Source organism: Chiroxiphia lanceolata, chromosome Z (genome assembly GCF_009829145.1).
Source record: "Chiroxiphia lanceolata isolate bChiLan1 chromosome Z, bChiLan1.pri, whole genome shotgun sequence".
In the NCBI taxonomy this organism is placed as follows: Eukaryota; Metazoa; Chordata; class Aves; order Passeriformes; family Pipridae; genus Chiroxiphia; species Chiroxiphia lanceolata.
Genome location: NC_045671.1, coordinates 63,853,010 through 63,879,987, shown reverse-complemented (window position 1 = coordinate 63,879,987; position 26,978 = coordinate 63,853,010). Strand labels below are relative to the sequence as shown.

The 26,978-nt window shown below is 38.8% G+C and overlaps 2 protein-coding genes and 1 long non-coding RNA gene across 7 annotated transcripts in view; 2 read left to right on the top strand and 1 right to left on the bottom strand.

Annotated features, from left to right (window-relative positions):
* The window catches only part of IFT74 (intraflagellar transport 74), a 36,253-nt gene extending 30,348 nt beyond the window's left edge, over positions 1–5,905 (bottom strand). For 2 of the 5 annotated variants that reach the window (XM_032676792.1, XM_032676793.1), the window contains exons 1-7: positions 5,099–5,215; positions 4,470–4,605; positions 3,954–4,002; positions 3,032–3,130; positions 2,804–2,864; positions 2,271–2,330; positions 1,254–1,315 (exon numbers count right to left, since the gene is read on the bottom strand). In XM_032676792.1, the coding sequence (XP_032532683.1) occupies positions 1,254–1,315; positions 2,271–2,330; positions 2,804–2,864; positions 3,032–3,130; positions 3,954–4,002; positions 4,470–4,605; positions 5,099–5,215 (584 nt within the window). Of the gene's footprint in view, positions 1–1,253; positions 1,316–2,270; positions 2,331–2,803; positions 2,865–3,031; positions 3,131–3,953; positions 4,003–4,469; positions 4,606–5,098; positions 5,240–5,527; positions 5,677–5,703; positions 5,761–5,790 lie in introns of those variants that run through there. The other 3 variants (XM_032676789.1, XM_032676788.1, XM_032676790.1) reach the window with 3 other exon arrangements.
* LOC116781168 overlaps positions 1–26,978 on the top strand; it is an 844,439-nt gene that overhangs the window by 584,820 nt on the left and 232,641 nt on the right. The window lies entirely within an intron of this gene.
* On the top strand, positions 5,945–25,317 carry PLAA (phospholipase A2 activating protein). The gene is made up of 14 exons (XM_032676783.1): positions 5,945–6,167; positions 8,428–8,621; positions 9,582–9,682; positions 9,774–9,894; positions 10,221–10,388; positions 11,364–11,499; positions 12,004–12,173; positions 13,686–13,843; positions 15,280–15,499; positions 16,444–16,512; positions 18,041–18,112; positions 18,692–18,793; positions 21,273–21,437; positions 22,883–25,317. The coding sequence occupies exons 1-14, from the start codon at positions 6,019–6,021 to the stop codon at positions 23,446–23,448; spliced, it is 2,391 nt and encodes a 796-aa protein (XP_032532674.1). The 5' UTR covers positions 5,945–6,018; the 3' UTR covers positions 23,449–25,317.

Here is a 26,978-nt window from a genome sequence, read left to right as displayed (position 1 = left end):
TAACAAGGTTTTGCTGCATCAATCATGAAGTTCAAAAATGTGGTGGTATGCATGCATTACTGGCACAACAAATACTTCAAAACATGCAAAAATACTTATAATGCACGCTACATGAAAATCTATTTGGCTACTTATGTCAGAGCACGGGGAGTGCTCTGTATATTGCAATAGTGCAATATATAGTTTAGTGCAATACTGTATAGTGCAATACTGTATATTGCTTAACATGAACAAGTCTTTAAAAAGTAGCAAGTGAAGTTGGCACAATCACTAACGCTTTAATTGCGAAGAGGTCTAGAAAAGAAAAATAATTTCTCCAACATTTTGAAGCACACCACAGACTGGGGATTGAATTCAAATCAGTGTTGTCACAGCTCAGTAGTCTACTAGCCAAAACCAACATAATCATACAACACAGCATTTGGGTATTGTCCTACCTAAATTAGCAGAGTAAGAAAGACCAATTGCTGTATTCCCTTAAATGTGTATGTACAGTACAATGACAAATTATCATTCCAGTGTACCTAATGCCTTTATACCTTAGTTTGCTACTGAACAAGTACTTTCTCTTCAGATTTCCTTAACACTTTAAACATTGCATTCATCAGTAGAATCGATCTATTTGTGAGCTGTTGAAAGCAACAGTATTATTGAAATGTGACTTGTTATAAACTGGTAAACTGTTTTTTCAAAGTGCTTATTGATATATAAAATCTCATTCTTGAGATTGCTTTCAGGGGTAACAAGCACAACCGCGTATCTTTCTCCTGCACATCTCCTGTCCCTAAACCAAACATCTCAAAAAGTCACTGTCTCAGCCTATCACTACACAAGCCATTCTCCTGGCTTACAAATTCCCATTGGAAAAATCTTGCTGTCCTCATCTTTCCCTCTACACAACCCTACCTTACCAGATAGGTAAAGATTTAGTTCCCACTTCTGGTTGCTTTCCCCACTCTGTTACTCCACAAGAAAACTCCCAAAACTGAGGACTCTGACAGCAGATTGCCAAGACAGGAGTCTCCACCACCACCTAACTTCTTGGACGACACGGTGAGTATTTCCAGGGCAGTTACTGCAGTTTAAAGCTAGGAACTCTAGCTGCAATCTGGTACTAACGCATTACCTTGAAACTGTTCAGGTATCATGTGTGATATGCATCCCACTGTTGAGGTAGGAAGTAACACCTCCATTTTCTGGGGTTCAGTTATGGTCTTAACAGCTTTGGAGAAGCACATACTTAATGTACTTACGCTTGTCTTTCTGTGAAAATTTTATCCATACTCTGAGCGTCTTGGTCATTCTGAACCTTTAACTTAAAAGATATAATATTGAAATACAATCAAGTTTGTAATAAATCATAGAATCATTTAGGTTGGAAAAGACCTCCAAGATCCAGTCCAACCCTTAACCCAGCACTGCCACGTTCACCATTAAATGATGTCCCTAAATACCATATCTATGCATCTTTTAAACACCCCCAGAGAAATCGATTCACTTACTGTTATTGTGGGATCTATTCCTGGAACACTGAGTAAAATACTGCTTCAGCCTCCAGACAAAATGAAAATTTAACATTTGCAAAGCATTTTTCTCTTCTTGACACAGACACTGGGTCTTTATTTTTTTAATCAGGGAACAAAGTTGTTTTGACCAAGAAATATTCAGATCATTTTTCAAGTGAGAAAAATAGCCTTTTCTGAAACTAGATTCTTTTGTTTATGGACAAAGTGATCACAAGAAACGAAACATGCTTAATGCCATTCATGCCTTAACACTTAGAGGAACACTATACCTGTGCTAGAAAATAAAGAAAGTAAGTAAAGGAAGAAAAAAACTCATTGATTTTTGTGCCTGGCTATGTCAGAGACCTATTTAATACTTATTATGCAAGAGACATTTAAAAGGCTGAAGACAAAAGAGAATTAAATGTTCAGAAGACCAGCCAGTTTTAAAAGGCAGTGCAGTCTACTTGAATTTGTCTTCCCTATGACTAGTGCTCCCAGGAAAAGAAAGATGATGTTTTAACAATCATGATTTGGGTCAGTTTCGTACACCACAGGAAACTACTATGGGGCTGTTAATGCAATACTTCAAATAATTACCTAACTACAAACATGTTGTTAATATTATGAATAATTTAACTGGAAAAAAATAGATAAGTTTTAAATTAGTGCTACGCTTTTTTAGATATGTCATACATGCAAAGCATCAAGAATGTAACACACACCATTTCACTGATAAAACATAGCAAATACCATAATTCTTACCATATTGTAATCGCGACTCACTTCTGTCATATCCGTACTGGTGTTAAGTATATCCATAACCTGAAATGAGACAGAATTCCAGCCTATTATTGCTCTCCTGTTTTTGTTTTTTTTAATTAAAAAAATAATCAATAAATAAACCAGGTACAGCGTTCATGAAAACACAGAAACTTTCAGTTATTCCAAACGGAAAAAATGTGATCTGGGAATCTGAACACATTACATGTCTTTTTCAAAACTAATCATCATTATATGTAGCTGTTCTAAACCCTGAAATATTTCACACCAATTTCTTAAATCTATAGACAGCCGTTTCTCCTATGTACAGTACGCCTCCTTTTTTTTTATGTTTTCCTTAGCCTCCATCTCATTCCTTTCCAAGAAATGAATAAAGGCGGCATTAACCAGTACATTTTTATTGAGAAATGTCAATAAAAAAAGATGCTGAAGTAAAGCAAAAGCAGTACAAAGTAAATGAGAGGATAAATTAGAGAAGGGAGAGCACTCAGTATCAAAATTTGACATCAGCATACCATGTTGAAGTCTGCTAGTTGACCTTGAAATTCCTTGATTTCACTAGCTAATGCCTCTGCCCTAAAGACAAAAGAAAAAGTCAAACTTAAGGTGGGAAGACTTGTACACGTAAAAACAAAAAAATGAAAAAAAAATATTATTTAATGGTTCCTTGAAGCCTGCCCAGTATTCAAGAATAGTCTTGTTACTGAGAAAGTCAGCACTGCATTAGTTGCAATACATCTTACCGTTTTTCATATGACAAATAGACAGATTTCTCTTGCTTGTACATTTCTACTTCTTCCTGTAGCTTGTTAATTTCTGTTGTGAGTTCATTTGTTTTGCTTCTGAAAAAAAAAAATACAAAAAAATCATTAACATTTGGATGTATGACTAAAACACAGCTAGAACAGAAAATAAATTTTACTACAAGAGATTTACAATTAGTATCTCACTGCACTGCACTGTTTCTAATCAGCATTTCAAAGAAGAGCTAAATAAGTGACGAAAAAAAGCAAAGTGGTTGTATCAGATAAAGTCATAAGCAGTTGCTATAAAACTATGATGTCAAATAAAATATTTTAATCAGCTTTTTGTTCCTGCTGGTGAAACAGGTGTGAATTATTCTCTAATGGACAGAAAACAGGATAACTTCACAGAATGTGGATATCATTCATATTTAAAATGACATCTTTTAGGACTGGTTATTCAAACCTGCGTTATGATCAACTGAAAAAGATCTATATGCAACAGTTTTCACTAGGTCTTGCCATTGTCATGGTTTGCTCAATGTATAATCCAAGTAATGTACACTAAAAAGTGTTTTGTTTGCAATGCTACATACAAATGGAGCTATTGGACCTATCAAGCACTACAGGTGGAAGCTTAAAGTCACTGACCCTCTTCTTCCTAATTGTGGGAGTGCATTTAACTTAGCAAGTCTAACAACAGACCATTAAAGGAATCTACTTGTACTTGGACATAAGCATGAAGTTCCTTTCTTCCTACAAACTATATGCAAAATAACCTTAACTGTTATAGCAGGACTCCTGTAACAGTTCAGCTAAGTGAACACCACTTGTCTCACGCTATTGTTAAGCTTAAACTCAGGGTCTGAAAGAGAACAGGGCACTAAATCTGCTGTAGTTTGAATGTATTGTAAACACGTACCTCAGCACTCCAAGGTAATAGGTTTTATCCATTATCTGTCTCTGAGGACCTGATCAAGGAGAGCAATATGTTATCTTGTTAGAAAAAAATCTAATTTTGATGAACTGTAAATTATGAAAACAATTTGAAAAATTCACTGGCAGAAAACCGTAATATTTTAGTGTTCTTAAACAGATATCTCATTAAAAAAGAAGGCACATTTTTAGACTGTTGTGAAGATAAACATTACTATTACAATATAACAGAATATTTTAATTATTCTGTAGTGATGATGAAGATGCAATTAATTTTGTTCTATTATTTTGAATGATTCTTAAACACAGCTCAGGTACAGAAAAGCCTTTGTCTTCTCTGACTGCTAAGAGCAATGACAATAAAAGGCACACACTTTAACCTTCATTTTCTTTCTCATACTTCTTTTAGTCACAGCTATTCACTCTGGAATTTATACAGCAATGAAAAGTTTTACTTTAAACACCTGCAGATATCTCAACAACTATTTTCTATACAAAATACCTTTCATTGCAGTTTTTATTCCACTTAATCCTTGTTGAGTCACTGGACGGTCTGCAACTTTAATCTGAGATGATAAAACTCCTCCAGCAGTCAAAGAACCACCACGAGAACCAGGTCTTGCCGTACTAGGAGGCATCTATAAAAAAAAATGCAAAACGACAAACCTCCCACATCTGAATGATGAATTTATTACCTAATGCAATTCCCAAAGCGATCAAAAGCATCAGTCAGCCTCTATACTCATTGTATAAGAATCTTTTAGCATTTACATCTCTTCAGGAAAACAAAGCTTTAGTCAAATGTCTGCTGTAGAAGGGTAAGGGATTACCTTTGAGCAGCTGTTCATTGTTCCATCTGTCTGCAACACTAATGCTATTAAGGTCTCCCACGTGAACTTTTGATGCTGAACCTCCTTAACCCCTTCCAGTCAAAAGTAGAATCCAAAACTTTCTACAAAATTGAAATCTAAAAGTTCGTAACAAAAAAGCTAAAAAAAAAAAAAACAAAACCACCCATGACTCCAGTGATGGTACTGGGGAAAAAAAAAAAAAAAAGAAGCAGCAAAAAAAAAACACAAACAGATAAAAATCGAAATATATCAAAGTTAATAATAAATGTTTTTAACATACCGCTGTTCCTATTCTGGCTGCTGATGGAGTCCGTGATGAAGAGGTAGGCCTCGAGGTCAGCCCTATTCCTGCTCTTGAGGAAGAACGAGTTATTGGAGGTCTGTGACTGCTGGCCATTTTTGTTTGTTTTTCAACTTCTCTCTGGAAAGAAGAGAAACAGTCCTTTGATTTGCCCGGGGTCCTTAATACTGTCGGAGACCAACTCTTTAAAGCTTAACTCTTTTCCTTATTAAAATAAGCTTATGGGGTTATTTTATTTTTATTTGGCTTTTTTTGGACTCTGCAGAGCACTTCCTGACCGGTCGGTACGAGGCAGCGACAGGGCTCAGGAAAGATCACGTAAGGTCCGTGAGTAAGGTGAGGCACCAGCCCCTTTTCAGTGCTCAATCAGCTCTCGGCTTATTCGTGTGGCATTTATTGCTTCAGTACCTGCCTACAGAACGCAAGTTTTTTCACGAAACAAAGTGGAAGCGAGACGCTGTTGCAAATAACCACTTGGGTTATCTGGAGACGGTCCGTAAACCGCCGCCAGTCACCAAGGCGACCGCGCTACCCCCGATGGATTAAGTACGTTATATCCGCTACACAATCCCGATTTCTATCACTCCGGCAGCTTCCGCCTGCTGCCCCGCGGATCCGCTCCCGCCCGACCGGCCCCGGCCCCGGCCCCGGCCCCGGTCCCGGCCGCTCACCGAGCCGCGGTATCGCGGCAACGGCGCGCACTGCTATCGCGAGGGGCGCAAATCCCGCTCCACCCGCTGCAGCCCGCGAGGACTACAACTCCCAGGAGGTATCGCGAGAGAGGCGCGGTGCCTGCCGGGACATGGAGTCCCGGGGAGCCCAAGAGGCGCGCCCGGTGACGGCACTTCCCGCGCGGGTTCCGGCGCGCGACTGTGCTGTGTCAGGCGGGCGCGGCCGCCATGGCGGGCGAGGGAGGCGCGTTCCGGCTGCGCTGCTCCCTCCTGGGGCACGGGCAGGACGTGCGGGGCCTCACCCGCGGCCTCTTCCCGCAGGGCGGCTTCGTGTCCGTCTCGCGGGACCGGACGGCGCGGCTCTGGGCCCCGGACGGGTGAGTGTGGGGCCGCGGAGCTGGGCGGGCCCGCTCCGGCCGGCGCCCCGCGGGGAGGAGGGCGCGGAGATGGCGCCGCCGGGAAGCCGCCCGAGCCTCCTCGGGGTGGTCTCCGCGACCGTGACCCCCTCAGGGGCTGGCGGCTGAACCGACGGGGCCGGAGAAGGCGGCGGGCGGAGGGACCCTGTTTTGGAGGCGCCTGTGGGTGGCATTGTCCCTTGCATGGATGAGAAGGGGTTGGAAGGGACCTTAAAGGTCATCTGGTCCCATCCTCCCTACCATGCGCAGGGACACCTTTCACTAGACCAGGTTGCTCAAAGCCCCATCCAGCCTGGCCTTGAACACTTCGAGGGATGGGGCATCCACAACTTCCATGGGCACCCTGTTCCAGTGCCTCACCACCCTCAGACTAAAGAATTCCTTCTCTAACCTAAATTTCCCCTCTTTCAATCTGTACCTATTACTCCTTTTTCTGTCACTACAGTTTCTGATGAACAGCCCCTCTCTGGCTTCCCTGTAGGCCCCTTCAGACACTGGAAGGTTGCTGTCAAGTCTCCACACAACCTTCTCTTCTCCAGACTGAACAGCACCAACTTTTGCATGCCTGCTGTGAGGGAGGTTTTGTGTGTTTAAGGAGTTAGCTGTAGGTCAATGTTCCAGCCTACTTTGCAGATGATAACAATGCCAGTAAATCTGGGCATCTTTTTTCTGAGTGGTGTCAATAATGTTGTTTCCACCTCATGGTATTCAATGCCAAAGTATTCCTGCAAAGTTTTGCCAGTAAGGCAGTATGCTTTGAATGTTTTAAAAAAACCCATCTTTTCTTGTCCTTGCTGAGCAAACTTCTTTGAACATAATGTGAAATATGAAGAAAAAACTGCACAGAAAGTTTGAATACACAAGGGCATTGAAAAACGAAAAACACATTAGGTTTTTTGATATTCCTGTTCCATGGGGTTGTCTCCTACTGAATTTGTTGTGTTGAATTCACAAAGTGAATTTTTCAAGATATCACTGTGACCAGAAGCAACACTGCTAAGCAATGTGCTTTGCAGAGAGTGGAGATGCAAGCTATTGCTGGAAGACACAGGATGTACCTCCTCTTCTGACTATAGTTTCAAATTGTGAACTGCATTCTAAAGCTGCTAGGCAGCTTCACTGCCTTCCAGTAAAACAGATGATTGGCAAATTTGCTGAAAGCTTACATGTGTCATTATACTGAGCTCTGCAACTGAGGTGAAGGAAGACTAATCTCATTAAGTGTGTCTTCTTAAATCTCTCATCACAAAGGAAGGAAGTTGTTAAATTGCACAGAAATTTGCAGCAGAAAAGGAAGTCTAATTGTACCCCATAATTTTTGAGGACTCTGTGAGGAGGACATGAGTAACTTACGTGGAGTCATAGTGTTGGTAATGGTTATCTTTCTCTGCCCTGAAGACTTGGGGATTACAGTAGCCAGGGTTCAGTGGGTAAGCACACTACTGTATACTGGTTTTATTGTTTAGATTTGCCAGGAAGATATGTTGCCTTCACTTATTCACTGCACCTTCAGCAGATATTTTAGAATTTAAAAGAATGTAATGATTTCCTTACATATATCAAGCTTTCCAAGCATTAGACTATGAAGGATGACAGTGTGATGTGTTATGTTTTTTGAGAGTGGGGGAACAAACACAGAGGAGAAAAAAGAAAAACCAAAACAAACCAAGCACACAACACCACAACCTGTACGTTTATTTTGTGGGAATAAGTAGCTTCTTCCAGTTAGTCTATAACTATTGAATTTCACTCAGGGTGAAGAAATGAGAGTGCTGCTTAAATCAGTTATGATCTATTTAACTATTAAACCTCTACAGTGCTCCTCACGAAGAGCCAATTAATAGATTTGGCAAGCAGTAGCCTTTCTTCATTTGTGTGCTCTGTTATTTTAGCTTGTATTGGGATACATGTTTGAGTCTTAAGACAGCGGAAGATTTCGTGAAGGTAAACTGTTACTGTTTCTGATCATATTTGGCATAATGTTTGCAAGGAAAATGAAAAATTAAGTCTTTTCAGGCCTACCACTGCTGAAAAAGAAGTATGGAGCTTTAAGTATTGACTACTGGGTAGGAATGCTGGGATATAGTATTTCTCTTAGGTTTTTCATTCCTTCTAGGCCATCCATAGTATTTATTTAGCACAATGCAAGCATAGTTATTAATTCAGGATTTGAAAGTACCGTTTCTATCATGACTCTGAACTGATTGTCTCGTGTGTTTAGTCTTAACAGGGGTTTTACTGAAATGCACTGTATGAGTGGCCACTCAAATTTTGTATCTTGCGTGTGCATCATACCTCCAAGTGACCTCTATCCTCGTGGACTGATTGCAACTGGTGGCAATGATCATAATATTTGCATTTTTACAGTTGACAGCACAGCTCCTCTTTACATCCTTAAGGGTCATAAAAACACAGGTATGTAGTAATTTTATTTTGGAGGTTTTTTGCATGAAAGTTAACGTGATTTATTAGAGAGGAAATTAAGTTGAATTTATAAAACTCAATTTTGATTTATTTGGTACATAATGTAGCAAACAATTATGGCCTCTGCAAACGGGATTTTATAATTTTAATTCATGCAGTGACCATTCATGGCAAGTTTATCATTCCAAGTTTATCTTGATGCATGTTTGGACTTTTACTGCATATGTGAACTCATGGCAATTTACAGAATTATTACCCTTTTGCCACGGGCTGCATTTTTAAGAAGCAGTTGTTTCTACATAAACTTAATTTTTATGTCAAAGCTGATAGAAGCAGAGAAAGTCAGCTTCCTAAATAAACTTTCTCTGCCCATTTTGTTACTTAGATAAGGATATAATATTAATTGGTGCTTTAAATACGTAGTTTTATACTGGGTTACTGGAGCATTTTCAGATTATCTTTTTACTGAATCTTTAAATGTCATCACAGCTTCTTGGTGGTAGTAGTTTGCCTTCCAAGCAAACGACTTTTTTTTTTTTTTTTTTTTTTTTTACAAAATCTTGCTTCTTGAGGGCACAGATTAACACCTGTTGCAAAAAACTTGGTTTTCTCTGACATCTTAAAAACTAAACCTTTGCATTAATTCTGTATCTTGACTAGTTATCTAAACTGTTTGTCATCGTATTCTGATCTGAGGAGAAGAGGTCTGGTACTAAAAGAAATTTAAAAATATGAATGGCAAAAATATTTCAGATTTTGTAGCCTGAAGCTGAGAGATTTTGAAGCAACTTCTTTCTAGGTTGCAGTGCAATTTCAGTTCCCCAGACTCCTCAATACTAAATATGCTATTGATACCGAGTAAATCTCCTCAAGTTAATCTCTTTAAATTACTGGATGAGATTTGTGGCAATGCAGGACACTTGTCAGTTCTGACTTGAATGTTCTTTCCAGTTTGCAGCCTTTCATCGGGGAAATTTGGCACATTATTAAGTGGATCATGGGACACAACAGCCAAGGTGTGGTTGAATGACAGATGTATGATGACATTACAGGTATGAAGTTCCTCTACATGAATATAAAACGGGTACTCTGAATTTGATTCTGACAGTCTGACAAGTCTAACAATGTTGAGTTTTTTTGCAGGGTCACACAGCTGCAATATGGGCAGTGAAAATACTTCCTGAACAGGGATTAATGTTGACTGGTTCAGCTGACAAAACTATAAAACTGTGGAAGGCAGGCAGATGTGAAAGAACATTCACTGGTAAATGTTGCTGTAGTTGATAATTTCATTAGGGTAATGTATTCTTTTAAAAAGAGAAAAAACCAAAACATTAAAACCTTACAAAACCATGGATAAATTGAACAATACTTGGGCAGGATTTTTAAAGTCTCTGAAGTTGTATGCTCAGTAGTCACATGATTTTTAAAAGAGTAAGATTTTTACGAGAATTATGAGCAATTTTTTTTTTTTAACTTCTCCCATAATGAAGATTTGTTGCCTGGGTTTAGATGTGAGCTAAACAGAAATGGTGTACTGCTGCTAACAGAGAGAAAAACTGCATTAAATTTTTCCTTTCTTTTATAAAGGACATGAAGATTGTGTGAGAGGTTTAGCTATTCTCAGTGAAACAGAATTCCTTTCCTGTGCTAATGATGCTAGTGTTCGAAGATGGCAGATATCTGGGGAATGTCTGCAGGTGTACTATGGACACACAAATTACATATACAGCATCTCTGTTTTCCCTCGATGTAAAGGTAAGGTTACTTTTGTGACTATTACCCAACATGAAATGCAATGACAGGGTGGGTGTTCTGTTGTTGAACTCAGGTAGTGTTCAATTTACTTCTTACATCTAGTGTAAATAGATTTTAAAAAGTGCTGTGATTGACTCCGAATCACACCTGTGTCAGAGTTGCTCTGGCAGTATGTGGGATAAAAGGTCCCAGGTTAGGGCTAATTGAAGCCTTAAGTGAAACTTGGGTGAAGCACTAGGCAAGACTGTTGTCTAAATTGCCACCTGTGTTTCAGCACTGTTGCAGAGGAGTAAAATAGTAATGTGTGGCTTACCAGTTTGACATAATATAAATTTACATAATCCCACAATGTGCATTGTAAATAGCTTAGGTTAAGAATTTTATGTATGAGGCTAAATTACATTTGTTTTCAGAATTAGGGGTTTAGAGGTTCAGAACTAACTGTTGCAGACAGTTGCAGAGGAAATTCCAAGTCAGTGACCTTTATGTGGTGTATAGGACACTTGTGCATTTATTCAACAGGTAAAGTGCATGTATATAAGTAGATGTGTATATTGTAAACTTCCTGTGTCTTAGAATTCCTCATTGGGTAGTTGCAGACGTTTGAGAGTACTTTATGCATGTTTTTTTTAAAAAGCAGGCTTACTCAATTTAAAACAAATGTGTAACTGTGCAAGCTAAGTGCAAGATGAAACAGTGGTGATTACCAAATCATTTCACTCTTGAAAGGAGGAAGGGATCTTTGTTTGTCTTGGGCATAATTGCATTCCCTCCCTGGGTGTGTAGTTTGCAATTTATGCACTTGACAAGACAGATTAGAAGTGGCTTTCCTTTTGCTCTCTTCTTGCAATTGAGAGAAGTATTAAAGGTTCTTTTGCTGTTCTGATTTTTAGATACCCATTTGCAGAATGGCATCAAGTATCACAGGATGCTAAAAATATACTTTAGAAGTTTTTATATTTTTTTTATTTTCAGATTTTGTGACTACTGGAGAGGATAGATCCCTTAGAATCTGGAAAAAAGGGGAATGTGCTCAAACAATCAGACTCCCAGCTCAGTCTGTGTGGTGCTGCTGTGTATTAGACAATGGTGACATCGTAGTTGGTGCAAGGTATCCAGATTTTACTCTCAGTATATTTGTAGATCCAAATCTGCAAGTCCTTGATGAAATTGAAAACATCACTTGGAGTATCAGTTTCATTTCTATTTAAAAATGCAGCCATCAAAATGTGTGTGTATGTGTTAAGTTTAAACATGTGCTATACTTCATCCAAAATGTAATTTTTTTATACGACTCAGAGAGGTAGAGTGAATTCTTTGGAGATGTGGTAAACCATGAATGGACAGAGAATAAATGTATAAATACTGTGTAAAGAATATTTTTGATAAGCATATCATATCTTGATTTTAAATCTATATTAAAGACAGGGTTAGCTGCTTGATTCTTTCTCTGACTGGTTTTAGCATGACAGTGAATTCCTTCCATAGGAATAATTGAGAGGAGTAATTAAAAGTAGTGATGGTTTCTTTTGATATAAAAGTGGCCACTGGAATTTATGTAATCATTGTGATATTTAAAATCCTATTTCTGTTTGAATGTTTTCTCTCCATTCAGTGATGGAATTATAAGAGTGTTTACAGAGTCTTCGGAACGTACAGCAAGTGCTGAGGAGATTCAAGCTTTTGAAAATGAGCTTTCCCAAGCATCCATTGACCCTAAAACTGGGGATTTAGGAGATATTAATGCTGATGACCTTCCTGGAAGAGAACATCTTAAGGATCGTGGTAAGTTAGTGTACTTCTGTGATTTTAGAGATGCCTCCAAATCTTTGTTCTGAGGTATTGAAACTTTTAATAGTTTCCAAAATTAAGGCTTTAATCACTTTCAGTAGGGTTGCTGAAGGAAGCAGCTTAATTTTGCTCTACTAATTCCGCTGATTCTTTTGGACTCAAGGCTCTAGGGTTGTTTGTTTGTTTGTTTGTTGGGGGTTTTTTTGGTAGACTAGAATGGTAAAAAAGATATTTCTCTTATGGGATAATTTAGAAAAAGATAGAATTCAGGATGCTGCAATGTGTTCAAGATGTTTTGGATCTGTTGTGCCAGCCGTACCAACAGTATATGAGTCAGGTATTTTGCAAAGGGACTACTTAATGTGGAATTTTTTTTTTCCTAAAATAAGCATTAGGTGCAAATTTTCTTCTTCAGCTTTTGGCTTGAAAGATAGTCTTCATTAACTCAGTTCACACTTTCTGGGTACTCAGGAGATTCCTGAGAATGCAGTAGTAAACATTACTCTAACACAGACAAATGCTTTTTCCAAAGGTGAAGTAAACAGTGATTTCAACCCTTGGCTCTGATAAGCAAGTGGAAATCTTACAACCATATGGAACTTTGCATCTAGTTAAGACCATGGGAGAGTATCACCTTTCTTGGTTGTCATTTCACTGGGGAAATGATAAACTTTTGAAATACTTGACTTAAATAAGGGTTGGTTTTGCAAGTTAGTCTGGTGGCAGATACTGTTACCGTAACTGTAAATGCTGTTGTCAAGATACCTGCTGTTCTTGCTGTGACGTGTAGTTTTGTGCTGGTTTTGGCTGGGATAGAGTTAATTATCTCCAATAGGAGCTAGTGTGGGGCTGTGTTTTGGATTTGTGCTGGAAATGGTGTAGAGAACACAGGGATGTTTTCATTCCTGCTGAGCAGGGCTTAGACAGAGCCAAGGCCTTTGCTGCTCCTCACCCCACCGCACCAACAAGGGAGTGCACAAGGAGCTTGGAGGTGTCACAGCCAGGACAGCTGAGCCCAGATGACCCAAGAGATATCCCATACCACATGGCATCATGCTCGAGATACAGACTAGGGGGAAGAAGGAAGGGGGGGATTTTGGTGATAACATTTTTCTTCCCAAGTAACTGTTAAGTGTAATGGAGTCCTGCTTCCCTAGAGACAGCTGAACACCTACCTGCCCATGGGAAGTGGTGAATGAATTCCTTGTTTTGCCTTGCTTGTGCATGTGGCTTTTGCTTTACCTATTAAACTGTATCTCAACCCACGTATTTTTTCACTTCTACGCTTCCAGTTCTCTTCTGCATCCCAGCCAGGAGGGGAGTGAGTGAGGGGCTGAGTGGTGCTTAGTTGCTGTCTGGGGTTAAACCATGACATGTATCTACTTACTTCCTGTGCTGTGACATTACATGTTTTTGAACTATTTTTTTCATTTTTAATACTAAGCACTATTCAAAGGCTTTCCTGAAGTAAATTGTATTCTTGAAACTCTTATACTCTGTCTACAGGAACAAGAGATGGACAGACACGGCTTATTAAAGATAATGGTAAAGTAGAAGCATATCAATGGAGTGTTAGTGAAGGAAGATGGATAAAGATTGGTGATGTCATTGGTTCTTCCGGAGCCACACAACAGACATCTGGAAAAGTTTTATTTGAAGGAAAGGTAATGCAAACTTTGGTTTTATTCCTTCCTAAGTAAAATACTGAATTTCCCATTAAAATCTATTCTGGTCTTTGTTCAGATAAAATATAATGTAGAAAATAGGTGTTTGTTTTGTACTTTCTTGTCATCCTTTATCTCAGAGGTAGAAGTATAGGTACTACTTGCTTCATTACTTCTGAAACGCGTTTTGTAAAATGAGTAAGCCAGCAAAGACAAATTATTTTGGAGAAACTAGTAATAGAGAAATGATCAAGTTCTGTGGGGTGAAGTCACAGTCCCACGAAGCCTCTGAAGCTTGAGGGGTTTGAAATACTACAAAGTGTTAGGCTGTTTTCCATGAGAACAGTAAAGCTAATTAGATAGTTGCCGTGGAGACAGCCTTGAGTTATAAAGCGTACAAGGTTAAAGCTGTTTGGTTGAGTGCAGCTGCTGCATGCCTAAGTGTTTTTGGAAGAATATGGTTATATTATATGTGTGAGAAAGTAGAAGCAGGTGAGCTCAATAAAAGCTGCTGCTTCTGAGAAACAGCAGACATCTCTCTGTCTCATCACCCTGTTGTGTGTCATGTGTGTTCTTTTCTTCTCAGACCAAGACCTATCGACATTTTACCCCATGACAAAGTTCTATTGTATTTATTGTTAATAACTTGAGAAGTTAATTTCCTTTCCAAAGGAAGCGAACCATACAACTTAAAATGCAAGGCTTACCTAAAATATTAGGTACTGGGCCTTCTGTACCCCTTCTCTGTAGTAACCAAAGAACTTAAAGATAGCTGGAAAATGTTTCCTTTACTGAAATATACACAGAAAAGTCTGTCTGGGGCAGAAAAAATGCCTCAGAGATACAAATTTTCTCACTCACATGTTTTGAAAGTTAGAATGTTAGAAAATTTTAGGGTTTTAGTATTAAAAGTGTGCTTTTAAGACTGAAGTTTTTTGAGGCATCTGACTTCCCTGTAGCTTTTCAGGCAGCCAGAGCTGTCCATGAGAGTTCTGTGGTGCGTCTGTTATTTTGTAACATATCTACACAAACTTATCAGGATATGTTGTTTTACTCCATGTTCTGTTCTTGAGACAGAGAAGTCTGGAAACTACAGGTTTAAGTTCCTCGTGATTTTGGCTGAGACAGAGTTCATATTCTTTTTAGTATCTGGTACAGTGCTGTGTGTTTTGGATTTAGAGTAGCAACATTCTTGATAACATACTGATGTTCTGGCTGGTGCTAAGCAGTGTTTACCCGGAGTCAGCAAATGTTTACTTGCAATCTCTGTAGGAGAGTATTATTGATACATTCTACAGTATCACTGCTATTGATACATCACAGTGTTACAGTTTTTAGGCTTATTCCGGGGCTGTTTTTAGTCTACATTTGATACATCTTTTTATAAAGAATGCTGTCAAACTTGTAATTTGCTTTTATTTTTATTCTGCTTAAAGGAGTATGACTATGTTTTCACTATTGATGTAAATGAAAGTGGGCCTTCCTACAAACTGCCATATAACATCACTGATGATCCTTGGCTGAGTGCATACAACTTCCTGCAAAAGAATGATCTAAATCCTATGTTTCTGGATCAGGTGGCGAAGTTTATTATGGACAACACTAAGGGGCAAACACTGTTAAGTTCAAGTGCTCAATTTTCAGATCCATTTACAGGTAAAAATTTTAAACTTAAATGATGACATCAGTCACTCCTCCCAGTTTTGTGTCTTCAGCAAACTCGCTGAGAGTGTACTCTGATCTTCCAGATCATTAATGAGGATGTGGAACAGGAGTGGATGCAGTACTGACCCTGGGGTAGTGGCTGGCTTCCAAGTAGATGTTCTGCCACTGATCACCACACTCTGGGCCTGATGGTTCAGTCAGTTTTAAATCACTTCACTGTCACAGAATCAGAGAATCATCAAGGTTGGAAAAGACCTCTAAGGATATTGAGTCCAACCATTAACTTAGGACTTCTGTGTTCACCACTACACCATATGCCCAAGTGCCATATCCACATGTTTCTTGGATGCTTCCAGGTTGATGATTCTACTGCTTTCCTGAACAGCCTATTCTAGTGCCTGACAACCCTTGCAGTAGAAAACTTTTACTTGTATCTAATCTAAACCTCCCCTGGTGCAACTTGAGGCCATTTCCTGTCATCCTATCACTTGTTACCTGGAAAAACAGACCAACCCCCACCTTGCTACAACCTCCTTTCAGGGAGTCGTAGAGAGCAGTGTGGTCCACCCTGAGCCTCTTTGTCTCTGGGCTAAACACCCTCAGCTCTCTAAGTCACTCCTCATAGGGCATGCGCTCCAGACCCTTCACCAGCTTCATTGCCTTTCTCTGGACTTGCTCCAGTCTGGCTTTTGATTTGGCTGTGTCCACGTATATAGCATGTATGCCCCAGAAAACAAACTTCTGACTCTCAATTAGTACGGAAGAATTTGTTTGCATCAGGGGATAGGATCAGATTTCCTATAATGCCGCAATAAACAACAAGACATATATGATGTTTGGCTTTATTTTTGAGCTGTTTCTGGCTCAAAAGTGCTGACATTTGAATAACATCAAGCTGTGTTTAATAGTCACTGGTTTTCTTGCTGCTTCACTAGGTGCTGGACGTTATGTTCCAGGCTCTTCATCTGGATCGAATACAATACCTGGGGCAGATCCATTTACAGGTAATGTAAAATTTGTAATTTGTCTGGCTAGCATGTAAGATGCGTATTTTAATCGTGTTCAGTTGTATTCCATGTTTGGCTCCAGATGGCTGTTTCTTGCAGCTCTCTGGGGCAGTAGTGTGGGACTGCCTGATAAGGTGGGCTCTGCCACTTTCAAAGCATATGGAGATCTGTTCAGTAGCAGAGAGCCCTCTGCTGTCTGTTCTGCCTCATGTCACTCTGCTCTCCACAGCAGAAGGGTAAGGACATAAACCTTTTGTTTTGCAAAAATCCATATGCAAGGACAACACAGAAATGGGTATGTTCATAAAGGTAGTTCTCTATTTTCGTTGTCACTCATTTTTTCTTATCACATGATTTTTATAAGTACCATGCACCCTAGATCCTTACTGGGATAGCTATGGTAAAAAGCTATTGATAGCCTTTTACAAACAAACTTTGTTTGTTTTCAAAGACATCCCCAGTTGCAGCCCTGCTTTTTCAGACTTACCCCATCTGCGATAAGTAGCTCTTGCTCCTTGAAGGTCCTGTAGTCAATAAATGCCAAAGCTCTGCCAGTAAAACCAGCCATGCACTGAGCTGCTGACCTATGTGATGAGTCCATTTCTATTCAAGCAATTTTGCTTTGTTGAGAGCATCAAAGAAACACCACCTGGGCCCTTCACTCTTGCTCCCAGGGCTCTCTAATCACCCTTGATACTATCCAGGACTTCCTTGGCAATACCATTGATGACTGTGTGGAAGAGTAGCAGGGTAACAATCTTGGTAATGTCTCTCTGGCATCCTGGATCCAAGCCTATCCCAAGATATCTGGAGATATACTCCTGTGTCAGTAGTGGGTGCCTCCATACCCTGCAGGAGGATACTCTGCCTCCTGTCACTGTTACTTGCCTTTCTCCTGGGGAAACACCTGCTGGGTGTTTTTCCTAACCGGTGCCAGGGCACTGCCTGTTCTGCAGTTGCAGATCTACAGGTAGAGCTGAAGCCTTCATGCTGTTCACAAAACCCACAGCCTTCAGCCTTCCCCATCCTGGCAGTCTTTCTCTCTTCCTATTCTACTTTGTTGTCCAGCGATCTCTTCTCCCGTGCTTTGTGTGGCTTTGTCTGTGATCTCTGCAGATGGAGGTCTCACCTGAGGCCTCAGTGCCAGAAAGGAGAGTCCACCTCCCACAGGAGAGGCCACTTCAGGCCCCATGCACATAGAAAGCAGGTCTGAGCAGTGCCCTCCTGCTGGAGCTTGTCATGGATAAGTACCTGCCCTGCTGAGGGCCTTTGCTCCTCTGGGTGCCAGAGACCATGCCAGTGTCTCCCATTTGTGTCTCACTTAGCTAGTGAATGCTGTCATCACCAACACCCTCACACATAGGCATAGATTTAATCCTTAAAGAAGTGTTGCAGATTTCTTTAGAATTCCTTTAGTGCAAAATAATCCCTTTAATGGCGATTTTTGAAAACTAGTGACTAAATACAGGTATATATTACCTCTGTACCAGTGGTGGTGGTTAAAAAACTTAACATCTTTGTTTAGGTGCTGGTCGCTATGTTCCTGGTTCAGCATCAAATACAGGCGCTCCAGTGGGTGGAGTTGATCCATATACAGGTAAGAGATGATGTCTGCCAATGAAAAACATTCTTGATCTTTTGTTTTGTTTTTTCTTCTGACATGAATTCTGCATTGATGCAAATTTATGCTTTATTAAAAATAATGAGCAGACTGAAGCTGCTTATACTCTGGAAATTATTCAGCAAATATGGATAACAGAGCCTTGCTTTACATGCAGGAATTAGGTACACAAGCTCTTTATCAAAACATGGTCAAGGCCAAAATACTCCTTTTTGATTCTAACTTAACTGAATGCAGGTGCATCTGACTCAGCTTGTTCCCACACCCATTCCTATGAATGGCTGTGTATTTAGTTTGCATAATTAAGAAATCACTGTTAATAATTTAAACTTGTAAGTTTTTACATGAGGAGAGGACAGTTTGTGATTGCTTTAAATTTTAAACCTTGAATTTAAAAATAATGTAAGGAAAGACAGCTGTTTGCATAAGTGTTCATTTTTTTCCCAGAAGATACTTTTCTGAGTGACATTCAGCAGTAGAGAATTACTTCTAGGATATTGTTCTGTGTTAGACACTTTGGTGCGCTGTTGAACGTTCTGTATTGCCTTTCTGTAGGAATGGGTGCCTACCAGTCAGCTGCAGCTAAAGCTGAAAATATTTATTTTCCAAAGAAGGATGCTGTCACCTTTGACCAGGCCAATCCTACGCAGATACTGGGTCAGTGTTTTATTATCAAGGATGACTTTTTTCATTTGTTTGAAGTAACTTGACATTTGAGCTTTTAACAAACCTAAGCAATTTCCCATAGCTTTCCTAATGTTTCTTGGTTTTTACCTTTTAAAATTGCATTCATCATTTTATTGGTGCATGTATTTGAAGGCTTAGAGGTATGAGTACTTCACAGGAACTTTTACCTAATACAGAATGTCCTTTCTTTCCTTTCCATTGCCTTGTATTCTTATTTCCATAGAATCTCTACCTTTTTTGTCACCAGTTTGTTTCTGTATATTTCTGTAAGGGTTTTGTAAAATTATTTGTACTCACAGTGTATCTGCCTTGAAGATATTAAAACTCAATTCTTTATCTCCCTTTTATACACAGACCTTGAAAATGTTTAGCTGTCTAGCTAGTCTGATGGGGAAACTTAGAAAAAGAGACTCTGGTTTTTAGAAAAAGTATACGTTCACCTTTATCCAACATCTTGAAGAGGGCAAGCTCCTGACTCTACAGCCATGGAATCATAGAATGGTTTGGTTTGGAAGGGACCTTTAAAGATTATGTAGTCCAGTCTCCCTGCCATGGGCAGAGACACCTTTGACTAGACCAGGTTACTCAAAGCTCCATTCAGTGTGATCTCAAGCACTTCTAGGAATGGGACATTGACATTGTCTCTGGGCAAGTTGTTTTGATGTCTCTTTCAGTTCCAAAGCATTAACCCTTGTCCTATCACTATCTCATAAGCCTCCTTTAAGAATTGAAAGGCTACAGTAGGGTCTCCCCAGAGCCTTCTCTTCTCCAGGCTGAAAAACCCCAACTCTCAGCCTTTCCTTGTAGTAGAGCTCTTCAATCCCTGTGGTTGCTTTTTTTGTCCCTTCTCTGGACCCACTCCAAGAGATCCATGTCTTTCTTGTGCTGAGGACCCCATAGGTGGATGCAGTATTACAGGTGGAGTCTCACAGGCCGCAGAGTAGAAGGGGCAAAATCACCTCTGTTGCTGTGCTAGCCACGCTGCTTTTTATGCAGCCCAGGATGCAGTTGGCTTTCTGGGCTGTGAGCACATATTGCTGGGTTGTGTCCAACTTACTAATTAACCACTACCCCCAAGTCTTTCTTTTCACTGCTGCTCTCAATCCCTTTTTAGCCCAGTCTGTATTCATGTCTGGGATTACCCTGAAACAGGTGCAGGACCTTGCATTTGGCCTTGTTGAACTTCATCAGGCTCACATGGGTCCACTACTCAAGCCTGTCAGATCTCTCTGGAGCCTTCTATCTGTGGTATTGCTCTTTTACATATTGTTCAAGTTTTATTTTCTGATTAAAAAAAAGTCAGAATCTTCAGTTAGCCTTATCCTGTTGCGCTGAATTTTGTTGCACTCTGTTATTTGTTCAAGGAGAAGTTAAGGGATTCACAAACTAGATACTTTTCCTGGAGGTTTTGGCTATTAAAGAGATTTAGCCTCCTCTTGGTTTTCCACAGATTTACAGTAAAATTTTGTTCAGAACTTCCTAAGAGGGAGAACAGCAAGACTGGCTGACATTCATGTTATAGCAAAGCCGAGACTTTCACTTAGTCTTTAAAACATACTGCATCAGTTTATTTTTATCCTATAGTCTTGAAGGATAATGGTATTACTCACAGGCTTAGTGGGCTGTTTGGTTTTTTGATGTTTAGAATCAGAAAACTAGGTTTACTATGTTTTCCCCTCAGTTTTGTAACAGTGCATGGTTAAATACACTTGTAAATATTATGGCTGGACTGGGAGAGATTTAATAGATGAATGTTTGAATTGTATTTTCTTTTTTTTCATGAGGGCCCATGATTGATTTTTTTTTTTTGTGCATACTATAAAACAAAAGGGTGTACTAATGTAATGTTGTCTGCTTGTGTATTTATTGACATGGCCCTCATTATGTCTGGAAGAACAATGATTGGCAGGTCCTTAATGCTTGATCCATTACATTAAAATGATTTTTCCAATACTTGGATTTTTAAATCACAATGAAGTTTGAATACAGGACATACCATAAGCAAAATATGATCACAAAACTTAAATAAGAAAAAATACAAAACCTGTGATCACACTAAGGACATATGGTTTCTTCATTGTTTCTATGACCTAATAATAGGAAAGAGCAAAAAAGAAATCATATTTGTTATGAAAGCTCTAATGGTCTTGTGATTATTTTCTGCATTTTTCTCTTTATGTAGGCGTTTTCTGAAATTTTCAACAAATTCTGAATCTTTTTGTTGCACTGTTGGAGGAGATTTAGTAGTAGTGATCATTGTGGTAATTGAAAATTTAAATTAGAAAATTATGAAATTGGGAAAAGTGTTCAAAAATTCATCACACCCCAAAAAACCCCAATTACAGTAGTTGTTACTTGTTTGTAAAGTCCTTTTGTAGTGTTTCATTCAAGATCTCAATTTGTGAAGTTCTCTTATCAGAAAGCCATGACTCTTCCTTTGGTTTTACAGGCAAATTAAAGGAACTTAATGGCACAGCAGCTGAAGAACATAAGCTTACAGAAGATGACTTGATAATCCTAGAAAAGTTATTATCTGCAACATGCAACACCTCTGCAGAAACACCTACAGCACAGCAACTTCAGACTTTATGGAGAGCAGTTAACTGGCCAGAAGGTAGACACTTGCAGTTAACTTCTTGTACTGTCATCTCATCAACACTTCACCGTGAACAAAAAGTCTTGTTATGCTGTTTATTACAGAGAGTCTGTCTCAAAGACTCGATAGTCCAAGTAGAAGACAGATGATGAACAGGTGCTAACAACACTGATCAGCAGCAGAGGCAAAACTGATAGTTGGTTATCAGGTTTCGTTGTTGTCACAGTAGTAAATGTAAATGAGAAACTTGATATAAACATCAGTCATGGTTATTTCATTAGCAGAGCCATCCTCAAAAATGTGTGAGACTTGTTTGGAAATACAGCAAGGAAGTGTGAGCTTGGGATAATATGTTTCTATCAAATGAGAGATGAAATTATGGAGATAAATTACGTAAAAAAAAATATCAGAAGTAGCTCTTATTTTAATGTGGTAGAAAGGGAGAAGTTACAGAAGCTCTAGGCTATATGGTCAAAACTGCATTGATGAAATGACATTCTGAATGAATGCAAGTGGAGGTGATATAATTCCATGTAGCAATGTATCATCAGCAGTGATAGATTGGAAAGGCTATTTTGGTTATTAAGGCACATTCTGGAAAGAAAGCATACATTGCATATACAAGTATCTAAAAATGTGGTGAAAATTAACTGCTTTCTTGAAGATGGAGTTCAAGATTAAGTAGCTGGAAGAACATTTTAGTATTAAAAATTTGTGGTCATTATATAACATCACTTAATCAAAGTATGTTTTGCATAGCTGGGAGCTATGGTAATGGCTAATGTCATACTTTCCAGACTCTCTTTCTATTGTACAAAGCATTAATTCTGAAGATTCTGCATGTCTGAAGGAAAATCCTCAGTAAGTAGTTAGGCAGGTTCAGCTTTGATTTGATTATAAGCATGGGATAGCAATAGTAGATCAAGGAGACAGATATGTTTAAAAATCAGACAAGGGGGGATACAACTGAACAAACTTTTAGTTCAGATTACTTAAAATCATTTCCAGCTGATCAGTTGAGGACCTGTTTTCTATTTTCTTTGCAAATTTTGTCTCAGAAATGAAGGTAATTAAAATATTTTTTCTCTTTTTTTTTCCTGAAAGCAGTTCTGTAGTGATGCTGCCTATTTAGGGATGTTTAGTCAGAAGCTTTCAGAGACATTTGCCTTCAGTGTTATCAATTAAAGTTTTTGGAAAGATTTAAGATTTTCTGCAAAACACTGTATTTATCCTAAATTAAGGGTTATGGGTTTTTTTATGATAAGTGTTAATAGAATGGATTTGTCAATATTTAACTTCATGAATTTCAAACAACTTGTGCTTTACCTGAGTCTCTGCATGAAACTGATATTGTCTGTTCCCCAAGCTACAGGGCTAAGGGCTGTATCTGAAAGAAAACTCAGTGGCACATTTGCACAAAATGCAATATTAATTCTAAAATTCTGTTTTGTTTTGTTTCTTAGATATTGTCTTTCCAGCCCTAGACATTCTTAGATTGTCTGTCAGACATCCCACTGTGAATGAAAACTTCTGCAGTGAAAAGGAGCATGTACAATTTATCGTCCTTCTCCTTAAATTTCTGAACCCTAAAGGAAAGCAAGCAAACCAGCTGTTGGCACTTAGAGCTCTTTGCAATTGTTTTGTCAGCCATGCAGGTGAGAAGCTCATGATGGAACAGAGGGATGAAATAATGACACAAGCAATAGAAACTAAATCGGGCAATAATAAGAACATCCACATTGCGCTGGCCACACTGACATTGAACTATGCTGTATGTTTACATAAAGTCAACAACGTTGAGGGCAAAGCTCAATGTTTATCAGTCATCAGCACAGTTATGGAAGTTGTTCAAGACCTTGAAGCCATCTTTAGACTCCTCGTGGCTCTTGGGACGCTTATCAGTGATGATACAAATGCTGTGCAATTAGCTAAGTCTCTTGGAGTTGACTCTCAAATAAAAAAGTATGCCTCTGTATCAGAACCAGCTAAAGTAAAAGAATGCTGTAGGTTTGTTCTTAATCTGCTATAATAACTTTTAGCACTTGGGAGACACAGTGTATGCAGAAAAAAGATGCTTCTATTCATATTTTATGACAGATTATACTTGAGAAAATACTGGGGATTAATTACACTTGATTTGTTGCAAGATGCAGAGCAAATAAAATTTTTTTCACTGTTTGTCATTTGACTGCTTTTCTGAAGAGTATGATGCACAGGATCTTTTCAACAAGTCCTGACACTGCTCAGATCAAAATAGATCACCAAGATCAAACCATCTCAGTACTTACAGGTCATCTAGATGGAAAGGTAGGAAATGCCTGTTATTTAGTGACCGTCAACTCTGACACCCACTCCAACCACATTTCTTTGTTTCAGCATGATGAGTCTGTTTCTTGACTTGCTTTTTGTCAGCAGAGAAGGGGTCCTGAGAACTGTTAAGTTCAATAGTGCATTTCACAAGCTTATTAGTTAACATTGGTTAATATTAACCCTTGTCAAATAGCCTGGTAAGGAATTTTTTCATCAGCTTTTCTCCACTTCCTTTTGAAAGCTAGCTGTTTGTGGCTCTTACTGTTTTTTAATCCAGAACTAAGGGACTTTTAGAGGGGTAGAATCTCTGATTGCATATGGATGATGAGCTTCACTCACAAGTTTGTATCTTGCAGCTTGTAAAATAGTGTGAACAGAAGCTTTTACCTGACTTTTTAACTTTTAAGGACAGGAATACCCCACCAATTCCTAGCAAGTGTCTTACTCCAGAAAGTATGCTGTAAAATACAAGATGATTAAAAAGAAGAAAATCCATCTTGAAGAATGGGAGAAAAATTTAGGTGCAGAGAACAGACTGAACAGCAGAAGCTTGAAGATGCTTCCTAGACGTGGCCTTGTCTGTCAGTGTTTAAGAGGCATTTGGACAATGTCCTTAATAAGATACGCCAACTTTTGGTCAGCCAAAAAGTGGTCAGGTGGTTGGACTAGATCATTACAGGTTCTTTACAACTGAAATATTCTAAACTGTATGAATATAAAGTCAAGTTTTATGAAATAGCTTTAACTTCATAACTGTGGTGACTGTGAAAAGGGAAAATAATATTTTACAGCTCATTCCAGCAGATCTAAGATGTTCAGCTCCAAAGGGGAATGTTACCTTCTACTACTTCTGCACTACATTTGGATTTAGAATTAAGATGAACTGAAGATGGTCAATGTTCCAGTTACATTTTTCATTAGACTAATAGAATGGAAAACATGAAAAAAAAATGGGCAAGCTTTTCTGGCACATGAGTTCTGGCACATACCTGCCTGTGTTATCTGCCAGAGATGAACGTTTATGTGACCAAGAGCTCTGACTTTTTTTTTTTCTGTATCTGCCTGAACTGTGTGAATTACTACACTACTTCCAGAAAATCTTCCTTCTCAGATTCTTAGTTGCACACTTGTACTGTGTCCACTGTTGATGGATTTCTAGATACATACCCTTACCAACAGTCTTGATCATGGTCTTAGTCACAGGTTTTCTCATTTGATCCATTGCAGGTTCATGTATTAGGCAGTCCAAGAGATTATTGGGGATTTACAGTGCTCAGTAGATGAACCTCTTCCTGAGAAAGCATCTAAGAAGCTACCATTAGGAAACATGTCTGTGAAATAATGTGCCTGTCTGTTGAATTTTGGTTGCCTACTATACAATTGTTCTTGAAACTAGCTTTTAAATGTTGTGCTCTATAACTGTGTTTGTACATGTGCTATTTTAAAAAACCTATACTTGTCTTAACATTTTGATTTTATTATTGTGGGATTGCTCTGTTACAGGTTATCTCTTCACGTGAAAATTGTCATGAATTTCCCAGACCAAAAATTAATGTTTATATTAATAAACATACTCTGGCAACTCCAAGAAATGGTATATTAAGAGATATTACAAAATTTGATTAAATTTGTGGAGAAATGATGAGGCACAGAAAAAAATCCTTCTTCTAGGGCCTGCAGCAATGCATATTAGGCAAGATAAACAAAGCAGGCCAGGAATATTTGGAGAGAAAGACACCTGCTTCTAAAAGGGTACTGTGGTATCCGACCATTCCATAATCTAGCATTGTCTGAGGGAACAGAGGGAGTGGGAAATTGTTTGCTATTGCTTGTGTTTTAAATTACACTGTTTAAAACTCCAGTGTGGTTCACGTCAGCATGCATGTACCTAAACACACAAATACATGTAAGTACTACACAATCTACTGCTGAGGTCACAAACAAGTAGAACACCTTAAGAATGTCACCAGGATGCATTTTCTGTTTCAGTGAAAGCATGTTAAACCTATACGGAGGAAACTTGTCAGGCACAATGTCCATGGTGTACAATCTTTTGAGACCAGAGGACATTGAAAACAAATACATGCCTATCACACAGCTCAGAGCTGGCTTGCTATCTATAGCAGTAAACTTCAGAGGAGTTGATCTGTGTGCTGCATGTTCCTGGTTTGATTCACTGGGGGATAGTGAAAGTATGTTTTGAGAGATTTCAAGAGCCCCTTAAAGAGAAGTTGTGTCTTCTGCTAAGAATTCAAAGCTTCTCAGTAGATGCCAAAATTCTTTTGGCATCTTTTTCTAAGCTAGAATGGAAGCTCTTAGAATAGGAAACAGCACGTAATAGCACCTCATGTTAAAGCTTTGTTGTTAGGCATGCCTTGGGTTTTATAAAGTGGAAATACCTGGGATCTACTTGGACCAGAACTCAGGACACCGTATAAAATGCCGCCTTAGGGAACTGAAAGAGGAACCAAAACTGATGGAGGTCAGCACCAACTGCTGTAGTTCCCAAGACAAATGGACACTACAGTCACATAAATTGGGATACTTGTATCACAAAGGTTTTGTAATGTATAAATCATTATTATGATGCACCTTGCTCTCAGCAGGACCTAATCATGCAGACTTTTAGCTACTCAGTTGTGTTTAGGCTACAGACAAATAGACGAACTTCAGTCTGCAAACCTATTTCATTAAAAGCACTGTACATTGAAATACACATTCATGAATCATTGGATGCAGTCATTTCTTTATAAAGTAATATGCTCAAATAATCTATAAAGAGTAGTACCATAGATCAATACTATAGAGGAAAATTTAAATGCTTTAGGAAATACTACAACCTGCTGGTTCCAGTTGTGTGAAGTTTTTTTATTTAAAAATAGTTAACCTGTCTTAGCTGAATGTGATCCACTACTATATACTCTGATCACTTTCCTCTTTTTGTCTCTTTCTTTTAAACTGTCAACAAAGCCAAAGTCTAGGAACAGCAGACATTTCCCAACTTTTCAAAATTTGTACTGAGTAGACTATGAAATAAAATATTCAGCAACAAATTGCAGTTGTTAACAGCCTAAAGAGTATCTGGGTGTTTTCAGATGTCCTGTTCTTCCAATGGATTTTTGATGTTTATTCCCTGTAGAGATTGAGCTTTCAGTTTTGGTGGGAAATTTTGTTTCTAGACTTTCCAATTGCAAAGATAAATTTGCAAATGTGGACCACACCACTGTTGATCTGTATCAAACACATAGA